This window comes from Labrus bergylta, chromosome 5, assembly GCF_963930695.1.
Source record: "Labrus bergylta chromosome 5, fLabBer1.1, whole genome shotgun sequence".
Taxonomy (NCBI): domain Eukaryota; kingdom Metazoa; phylum Chordata; class Actinopteri; order Labriformes; family Labridae; genus Labrus; species Labrus bergylta.
In genome coordinates this window covers 17914231-17924791 of record NC_089199.1, presented here as the reverse complement: position 1 = coordinate 17924791, position 10561 = coordinate 17914231, and the positions used below count along the sequence as shown (strand labels likewise).

General features: G+C 41.0%; 1 protein-coding gene across 6 annotated transcripts in view; it reads left to right on the top strand.

Moving 5' to 3' along the window:
- Nucleotides 1–2705: 2705 nt before the first annotated feature.
- The window catches only part of magi1b (membrane associated guanylate kinase, WW and PDZ domain containing 1b), a 130439-nt gene continuing 122583 nt past the window's right edge, over nt 2706–10561 (top strand). For 3 of the 6 annotated variants that reach the window (XM_029277181.2, XM_065955052.1, XM_065955048.1), the window contains exon 1: nt 2710–3516. In XM_029277181.2, the coding sequence (XP_029133014.2) occupies nt 3219–3516 (298 nt within the window). In that variant the 5' untranslated portion in view covers nt 2710–3218. Of the gene's footprint in view, nt 3517–10561 lie in introns of all 6 variants that reach the window. The other 3 variants (XM_065955050.1, XM_065955051.1, XM_065955053.1) reach the window with 2 other exon arrangements.

Sequence of the window (10561 nt, the reverse complement as noted above, 5' to 3'; positions counted from 1 at the left end):
TGCTAAGAGACAAGGTAGTATAACAAAATCATCCTTGTAAGTGACAAAGTGACTGACTCCTCTCCTTAACATAATGCAGTGGCACATAATGTGTTCTGCGGGTATATTCTGATGTTAATCTGTGCATAATGTAGCAGCCTTTAAAAAGCCCGGTGCAATTACGGTGCAAACCAGCCCACCAACACCAACCAATGCGCTCAGATGGGGCCCCCATGGGGAGTGTAGGAGCCTTATTGCTCATCATGTTAAATGTATGGATGCATGTAATCATTTTTGTTCATTGGATATGGGAGGGGGAGGGGCTTGTGTACTTAATTGGGCTTAGTTCAGACTAGTAGAGAGTGGAGCCACAGTCTTTTGACCTCTCTCTTTTTGTATAGTTGTGGATTAACCTGTATCTGTTTTTTTTTGTTTATTTTTGTTTAAGTAAACCTTTAATTTGATCGTGTGGTCCTGTGGATTTTTGGATGAAAATTACGCAAGAGAGGAGTTTTGGGAGCGTCAAGCTACGGCTTCATTCAGTGGATACCTACAGGGAGGTTTCCTACTGTCATTGCAAAATTTGCACATTTTGGGTTTCTGCTTTGGTCCAAAGTTTGTCAGCCCTCAACTGGACTGGGGCCCCATGCAGTTGCCTGCCTTTCCTGTTGACAAGCAACACCCCTGCTGATGGATAACTCCAACAGCTAAAAAGCTATTTTGTATCTTGCACTATCATAACCTGCTTTTGGTTATTGCATTTTTCATAATAGTTAGAAGTGCTGTTTAGTTTAATGGTGCTCTGCAGATGAGTGAAGATGTTCATAATTTATGATGAATGGTGTTGTGCTGTGTTTTAAGTGCTTTCTATATTGGTGTTTATTGTTCATCAATTGGCTGCCTCTCTTGGTGGAAACTGAAATGAACTGACAAATTACATAAGCATTTCATGGATAGGCACGATAACGGATGAACATGAGGGAAAGTTGTAAGTTTCAGCTTGAAAGTGCACTTACTATTTCCTGTCTCATCCAGGCCAGTGGTTTTTACTCCCCTGAGACCCAGAGTGCTTTCACTGTTATTTTTAGGTCGGGAAAGCTCATCTGCTATTCCCTAGGTGTGAAGCCTGGCCCATCTGATCCCATCATGCAGTTGTATACATTCTGGCTGTCTCAGTGCATATCTAGCTTATTTATATCTTTACATTTATATTGTCTTATTTTTATTATATCTATGATTCAAAAAATATTTTACAGATTATTGATTTTATTTTGTGTGTAATTCATTGCTTGACTTACAAATCATTCATAAGAAGGAATGGGAGGTTATTGTAATGATGATAACAGTTTAGAATGACACTAATATTGTTGCCAAACAGTCGTGTTGGTCTGAAATTGCTGTAAAAAAGAAAGGTATGGAGCAATTGCTTCTCCCAGTAAGTAAGTAAGTTTGATTTATAATATGTGTTTGTGATGTAAGGGATCTCATAAATTTTGTAGAAATGTCTGCGTCAAGCACAAACAATCACTTACAGTGTAACACCCACTTAGGAGTGTTTGAAGATAAAGAAGAGGTTTCACCCACACACAAAACAAGGTGTACCACCTGTCTAACCTGAAATGTAGGAATCCTGACAGGCAGGATCACAGGTGTTACCACTGCATAACAGACTAGGTCATTATCAAATGAACATTTCAGTCTGAATCAACATATCAAGTCCGTTCATTTAACAGCTGAATTCAGTACCACCTCAAAAAAGGTTATTTCTTGACAAAAATCAAGTATTATTTTTCTCCAAAAGGCAAAGTCTGACAATGTCCTTGACTAAACTTTTTTTCCTCATTGACTGAATTTTTATGGGATCACCTTTTTAATATCCAAATGTTTTACATAGTTTAGGGCTAAACCCAACGCGACCTATCTTTAATTTAGAACTGCCAATAATGCTTTCAGCCCTGATCAACACGCATGCGCTCATTGTAATATTGCTGCATTCATGTGCCCCTTGTAGGCTCCGTCTGCAGATTGTTTAAGCAAAATATTGTCTCTAGCCCACACATTATAGTGCTAAAAACTGTACATTTCATAAATTGGCCTACTTACGTTTATTGTTAATTATTTTGTCATTTGATCTATAAAAAGAAATAGTGTAGTCTATTGATTTCCAATATGTGGGCCACATTGGCACAATTTTTTTTTTACAAGTAAAATCGCATGTGTTTGTGACTAGAATATATTTCTCAGTTGATTCATCTGTAATTAATTATTGTCGTTGTTAAAATAACAAAATAATGTACGTGTTGTTATTATTATTCTGTGGGGGGTAGCCTACATTTGATTGGCTTGTACAAAATGATCTACTTCAAACATGGATTCGGTTTACAACTAGGGAGTCTGAGGTCAAGAATGAAAAAAGTCACGTTTTTCATCACAGAAAAAAAAGTGTATCCCCTTTTACATTTCACAAATGACTTGATATATGTGGCCAGAAAATAGCCTGGTGTAGCCTAAATCTCACAACAAGCAATTATTTTATAAAAAGCTACAATTATCTAATGTATTTCCGTAATTGTTATGTAAAATTCTGTTAAGTAAGAATTCAATTTTGTAACATAAAGTATTCCCCACATTGAGGTTGGTTCGACTATTTGAGCGTAAAAGTTTCCGATGGCACGTAAATGCAGCACGAACAGCAACACATTCCCAGCGCGGAGTAGGAGTGAGATCCAGTTAAGTACACGAGCGCGTTGCACCTGGTAAAACAAGCAGAGGACGGTGGCTACAACCGATAAATCCGATTAAAAGGCGAAAGAAAAGGAGAAGTTGCCATCAGGAAAACATTTTTAAAGTGAGTTTTGAGGAGCAGCTGAGAGGATTTAATAAGTGGGCACAAGACGTGAATGGGACCGTGGCGGATGTGAGATGACATCGATGAAAGGGGATTAAACTGCAGGGATGTTAAGAAAATAATGAAGACAATATCCACCAAGTAAGGAGTGACTTCAGGGCCGACAGGAATGGCTTGATTTGTCACCGCGGGAGAGCGGTGGGACAAACACTGTCACACTCATGTTCCTGTTGAAGAGGAAGAAAGTTTGCTGCGCCTCCCTCGGATTCAAATCTACTTTTTGAGCTGCTTTTACTGTTTTTCCTCATCTCAGTGGCAGAGCACTGCCTGTTTTTTTTTTTTTTTTTGTTTTTTTTTTTTTTTTTTGGTGTCAGCTCAGAAACTGTCCACAATGTCCAAACCAGTGGTGAAGAAGAACCACTGGACCTCCAGAATAAACGAGTGCTCCGTTTCTAAGGATGCCCGCGGTGACTTGAACGTGTCGCTGCGCGGCGGGGCTGAGAATGGAGAGTTCGCCTACATTGGACAAGTTAGCGGGGATCTCGTGGTTTACAAAAGTGGACAATTAAATGAAGGGGAACTGCTGCTGGAAGTGGAGAATCTATCGATTTCGGGATTACCTTTGTACGACATACAGACAGTCATAAAGAACTGCAAAGGGGCCGTCAGGTTGAAAACTGTCAGACAAGGTAAGGACTGGAATAGGGCTCCCACGAACTCCCTTCTAACTTCTGTCTATTGAGCTTACTAAGTTTTCCTTCAATGTACTGGAGTTATTGTTTTGTGTGCCGATTTTACATCGATACTGAAGGAGGTACATAGGCCTATTCGGCATCATGGATGGGCAACTTTGGTCACAGCAAGGGCCACATTCATTGAATTCTTCCTGCCAGAGGGCCAAATAGTATTATAAAAAAACAATTACAATCAATTATGTCTCAAATTAAACTTAACATATACCAGTGATGAAATATTATTATGGACATATTTCTGGTTTTCATGATTTCATGGCAGATTTTGTCACATTTTCTAAATGTTTCCAATTAATTGATATGTAAAGATTGACATGAGGGCCACATTGAGGGTTGATGGGGCCGCCAGTTGCCCACCCCTGGGCTACATCATATCGTAGGCGACAACTATTAGGCTAAAACAAACAAACACAAACACCTTTTAGGCTAAACTACCTTTGTTTCTAGCAAGGAGATTTGCTGATAATCCGTCAGTTACAATTAGAAAGTGATTTCTGCCAGGCACAATGTTTGTTTATGGAAAAGCAGAGTTGGTAACCAAACTTCAGGGAGTCGTGACGTGAAATGGACTGGTTTTTGAATGGTGTTTGGTGTACATATTTGTCTGTTCCAGAGAAATGACCACCTGTCAGGTGTATGGAAACACCACAGGGCCCACTCATCTGGTTTATTCACCTTCTCTTTAGTTCTGTTTCCTCATGCTTTAAATTAACTCCAATGTTAAGAAGCTTTTCCACATACAGTAGTGTTGGGTTACTGTTAATAATACATTTTGGCATGGCATTTCACAAAAAAAACACCTGAAAGAACCAAACAGATGCCCTTTATCCCGCAAATTAATTTCCAGCTGATACTCTAATTTGAATAACAGTTTACAAAAAGTAAATGGCCAATTGATTTAGAAGTTTCACAAAGCTCATAACAAGCAAATTAAAGTCCCCACGTCCCCATAGCACCTAGCTTGAACATCAGGACACCGAACATAAGCGTGCACATCAGGCCAGTGTGGCTGGTTTGGCTCGTTCATGGTCAGCTTGACTCAGCAGTGCAGCCATGCTGTTTGACACTGAGCCTCAGTGACAGGCTCCCAGCGTGGAGACGCAGACCGCTGAAGGGATGCTCAGAGCCAGCCTGGGCCACACTGACTCCATGTAGAGACAGACAAAAAGAACAGCAAGTCTTCAAGGACAATTTCACATATTCATAACCTGCGAAACGCTGGCAGCTATATTGGCGAGGCCCGTTCAGAAGTGGCACCAGGCTTTTTAAAGGCTGCTACATTATGCACAAATTAACATCTGAATATACCCGCAGTACACATTATGTACCGCTGCATTATGTTAAGGAGAGGAGTCAGTCACTTTGTCACTTACAAGGATGATTTTGTTATTCTACCTTGTACAATACAGTCTCTTAGCAAAGTCAACCCTTGAAAAGATGGGTATGAGGAGGACAAAAACCTTCAACCAAATATTTACATTTTCTGGTTGAGGTACTGGGAAGAAATGGTCCAGCTCTGACAATAACCAGAGGTATAGGCTACCTGAGGACAACCCTATCTTTCTTTTTTTATTTGATTTGTTGACACTAGGGCTGAGGCGTTGCATGCTCTGAGGTGTACACACCAACATGTTGTAAGCGGCTATCACTGATTGGTTCCTGTTCAATCACTCAGTGCAATTCTTGGTTGGTTGTTAAAGGTCTCCGCTTCATGGTTTCCTGTAGCTAAGGTGAGCTACATATTTTTAAAAAACAAATCTAGTCATAGTCACATAGTCTGAAACAGTTTTTGATTTTTAAACTTAAAAAAAAGAATGTGATGACAAACTGAAGTTTAAAGGCCCGGCACGCAGGTGTTTCTACACGTTGTCTAATTGGAAGATGTGGGCGGGGCTGTTCTGGTTATGATGTGATGTCACATAACTAATGAGGCCCTTTTTAATAGCAGACATTTTCATCTCTAGTGAACTGTTTTAAAATGTCTCATAGTTGGTAGGATGAGAACACGAGGAACCAAACAAAATCATGTTTGTTTATGTTCAGTAGCTGAATGAACTATTCCTCTCCTTTGTTTTCAGTTTATTCTGAATCGTCAGAGAAAGATGAAACACTGGTTCAGTGCAGGAGTCCCAATATGTGGATGTGTTCTGTGTCTTTTGCCTGTAGTTGTGTGCTTTATCTTCAAGTATTTCGTAAATCCTTTTTGTTTTAGAACTTGTAAACAGGAAGCGATTCTGGTCACTTTATTTTGCACACATGCTAATAGTTTTGAAGTCTCATCAGTGTGTGTTCATCATTTTAAAATTCAGTTCATGTAACATCTGCCGGTGTTGATTTTGCAGCCTCCACCTCTTTTTGCAGATCGTAATGACTTTAGACAATAGCAGGAAACTTAACTCGCTTCTCACTTTGAACCAATCAGAAGTCTCGAAGCGAGCTGCTCCCCTGCTTTCTTTTCTCTCTCTCTCTCTCTCTCTCTCTCTCTCTCCAGGATCCATCTGGGGATGTCGGGTGTCACCGGCATACAACGTCACATGATCAGATTCCATTTCAAGTTTTTAATAATTCACGCTGTCTGGGAATTTCCCGTCCCTAATCAGCCTTAATTGGGAAAATATGCTTGGCAACAAGGGCCATCTGTAAAATCAGAGTGACCTAATTCTAGCCAGAGCCTGTGCCATTTTCTCACTTTAATCAAGTGGGAAGTGCAGAGAGGTAATGCTGCTGCAGTATCTTAGCTCTCTGATATTCACAAAGGATATGCTGCTGTTCACTGCCAGCTGTTTAAGAAGACGTGTTGATATGTGTTAGGTCAGAACCTTCAGCAGTTTATTCAGACCTGTTAGCACACACACTCACACACTCTCACACACACACAAACAGGGGCTTTTTCTAGTCTGAGCTGATAAGAGGCTCTAACCAGTCCCGCTGCAGAGATTGTAGTGTTTGCTTTGGGTATCGGTGTAAAAGTAAAACACACACATATTCACAGTAGGACACACACACCCCGTGTCCTGCTAGGGGGGGGCAAAGCTACGATAAATCCATTTCACTGTGTATCGATCGAGCGGAGGCTGTGGGAAAATAACTGGATTATGTAATTAGGGCTATTACAGACGAACACAGACATGCACGCTCGCTCTTTACCCTTTTAAACACGCAGCCACTGACCCGGTGCTAATGCAGTTCAATAATCAGACAGAAGAGTGCTGGAATAACAAAGCCAATATGCAGTGTTTGCTAACGTAAACTTAGACGATAAGACTCGTCAATCTGATAAACTGCACAAGTTCTTTGTTGGATTATCTTTATAAGAGGAAGACCTAGCGCTCCACATGTGCAAATGCTGTCACTGTATGACACCATGGTCGTGGATAACACGCACAGTGATGCGCTAACAGCATGTGCACACAAACAATCACAACAGAGAGGATTCAGATTGAGAGCAGATTAGTGGCATGCTCTCGATCAGGAACGTTTTTTATGATATGTATGCGTGTGCTCTCTTTTCACGGTTGATTGTTTTTGTCTATGTTTGAGGTAAAGGCTCTTTAGTAAAATGAAGTTTTAGGATCAGGCATGTTATTTTGTGATTTCAGGTGCAAGGTGTTGTTGCAAGCAAGCACAAATACGTGTGAATGTCCACCTGGGTGTTTTTGTAGATTTATGAAAAATGTCATGTTGGCCCTAAAGTTACAGATCTCCTCAGGCAGGAGGTGTGCCGTGCCGTCGCTCGCCTGGGTGAACAGGATTTTGCTGCATGTGACCACACTCGCACACTCACGTAAAAACCAATAGTCGACTCGGTCAGACCAATCAGGAATTGAGAAACTACCGCTTTGGAGGAGTGCAATTCTTTCCAAGCTGCGTTATATTAACAAGCTGGTGTGATGAACTAGGCCTTGCTTGCTATAAATTTCTGGAAGCAGAAAATATGGTGTTGCTAACGTTGCTAACTAGAGATCCTGCTTGAATTTACAACACTTTGTTATCCTGCATAAGCTCTAAACCCTGTGTGCACTTGTGTGTGTGTGTGTGTGTGTGTTTCTGGCAGGGTATTGCATATGGAAGTGTTTATTTCCTTTCTCTCAGCAGGAAGTTGGACACCCCTCCTTGCCCTAGAAGCGTTCCTCCACCTTTTGTATTCTCTGACAGCGGTGGAACGACTTCACTTCCTCCCTCGTATAGCCCGGCTTTAGGAAAGATCTCTGGCTTCAATTTCAGGGTGTGTGTTTATATCCAAGCGAGTGTGTGTGTGTGTGTGTGTGTGTAAGTATGGCAGCAATGAAGGCAGGGCCAGATAGAAGTCACATGTGTACCGTATAAGCATCTTCCCGACTTTGATCTGAGTTTTTGTTTGTGTGTGTCGGTGCTCAGCTTAAGACCTTGCGTTTAAATGCATTGGAGGGACACTCGGTTACCAACTAAATAGACCATGAAAGGCTGTCTCGCTAATGCAGCGCTTTATGTAATCCCACTAAAGAGCTACATGTGCACATGTGCGCTGCCTCTTCTCTTGTTTGAGGAAGAATTGTCTTTCTTTTCCCAATTAGCTCAAACGCAGGCTGTTGTATTGAATGTGAATGCGAATTGGTCACACTCGGCACTTGCAGTTACACACTCTGTCAGAGGAAGAGAAAGGCCAACTTATTTATGGTACTGAGATCAGTTCAGTTGGGGAAGCAACTAGGCAGGTCCCTTAGCTTTCCTCTGAAGAATGCTCTATATACAGTGTCTTCAAATTGTAAATATGCATAGCAGAGGAGTGTGTTTTGGAGGAATGTTTCTAGGTTAAGACATATTCGTCAACATTTCCCAAGGAGAGTCTTTAATATCCAACAAGTTTAGGACAAGAGAAACAGTGTGTTTGATCTTTTAACACGAGTTAAACAAGCTGTTGATGTTATTAATGTTATATTTCTTACTACAATTTCCAAAGATCCACACTGGAAATCTAAGCATATGCACACATGTGTAATGCAGCTGTTATGGCATTTACTAAAGTTCCAAGGAAATCTGTCAACACTCTGCTTTCTCTGTGGTCAGTTTTCGAGGATTTGTACAGCAGAGTCATATAACCACGCTTTCCTTCTTTCCATCTGTCAAACCATAAAATGCTGAGCTCCTTACAAGTGTCAGGACACACAGGAAAATGAAAGCCTTAAGCTTAATATCAGGCTGCTTTGGTTTAGTACTGAAGGTAACTGTTAACCTAGCAAACGTGTGGGATGAGTTGACAAATCTGCTCAAGAGGCCTACTCTTATTCCCACACTGTCAGTCTGACTGCACCGTTAGCATAATCCCCCCCCCCAGCTGGGAGGAACCATGATGCTCAGCTGCAGGGACATTAAACGATCTCAGAACAGATGAACATCTTCAACACGGTTTTAATTTCAGACTTTGAAAATATTCATGTTGTTTCAGACGTCTACAAATCACTTTTTCACTACAGATTTGTAATGTGTAAGTTCAATTAAATGGATCCCACCCATATTCTCAAGAATTCATAAACAGTATTTTCCATGAGAAATAAACACGTTTTAGTAAAAATAAACTGAGAGATATCAATGACTTAAGCCGGTTTTCTCCTTTTTGTCTGGAACCTACACATTAGCTATATAATTTGTTTGGACTCAGTGACCTATATGCTGGTGTGTATCTTCCCAGAGGAGTGAATATATGCGGATAAATGGCATACAAAAGCAGCATGGTCATCTTGGTAGCTTTGCACTTATAAACTACAAAGGTTAAACTCAACTCCAGCATGCTCGGTGAGTCGGAGTGGCCATTCTTTGAAATAAAGTAAGAAGCAAGGAAAGGCCAAACGGACAAGTATGAATCCCCAATAAACCCTAACTCCCGATCCATGCTCTGAGATCGCATCATTCTTGCAGTGATTGCAAGGAAAAAAACATCATACTGTCAGCTAACCCTGGAAATGTTCTGTGCTTTGTGCATGTGCGACAAGGGCTTTTGTGTGCATTTTTGTGTGTGTTTTAAGTCACAATTAAGGCTGGAATTGAAAATGTAAAGTCAGCAGCTCAGTGTTGAAACTGTATAATGCACACAGACACTGCAGTCACATCAGCTGTAGATGAAATGCTACATTCCTTATGCCAGCCTTTTCACTGTTTGTGCATCGGCAGTTCTGCCCTGTCCAGTTTTAAGTCGGATATGGGATCATATTCATGCTGCAGATAACAGTGGTGTGTTCATGTATGTGTTCTGGTTTGCGTGCCAGAAAGGCTGAAATGGCCAAGTCTTTCTGTCAGCTCTGCTGCTGTAAAACTCAGAGGCTCTGCCTGCAGCAGGCATGACAAGGAAGCAAAGTGATGGAATTGGTAGTGGCTGTGGGCATCATTAATATGGCTCAGACCAGACCCAGTAGCGAGAGGATGTGCCCCAAAAAAGAAAAAATGCTGCTAGACACTTTAAAATTTGAAGATTTTACAAGTTTTTTATTTTCTCAATTCAGCAGGGACTTTTGAACAAAGAAGCACGTTAAGTGTCTGTACTTTTTTTAACTCCCTCTCATGTTTCTGTAATGGAGTGATGCAGCATATTTGAGTTTGTTAGACACAAGATAGTGAAAAGACACTTGGAAGCTTTAAAAGAGCTACTTTACAGTTGTTAAAGATTATCTTTAGCTTGTTATCTAGATAAGGTTGTGTCCAGAAAATCCATACTTTCTCTACGGCTCCTTGCGACAAAGGCCTTTCGTGTTCTTCCTTCTTTTCTTTACCTTTAAATGCGTACTAGTAGAGGCCTTAGGGTCTGTTTACACAAATCCCATTAATGGGAAGCTTAGACACGCACATTCATGCACACAGACAAAACAACAGAGTGTTTACAGGTTTAGAGAATAGTCTAGCCCTGATTAAGAGGATTTCGGAACAAGTCTGTGTGTTGCCCTGTGGCAGTGAGTGCACAAACTCCTGTGGTCCTCCTGTGGTGGCAGCACACAACAATGCTTCGCTGAAC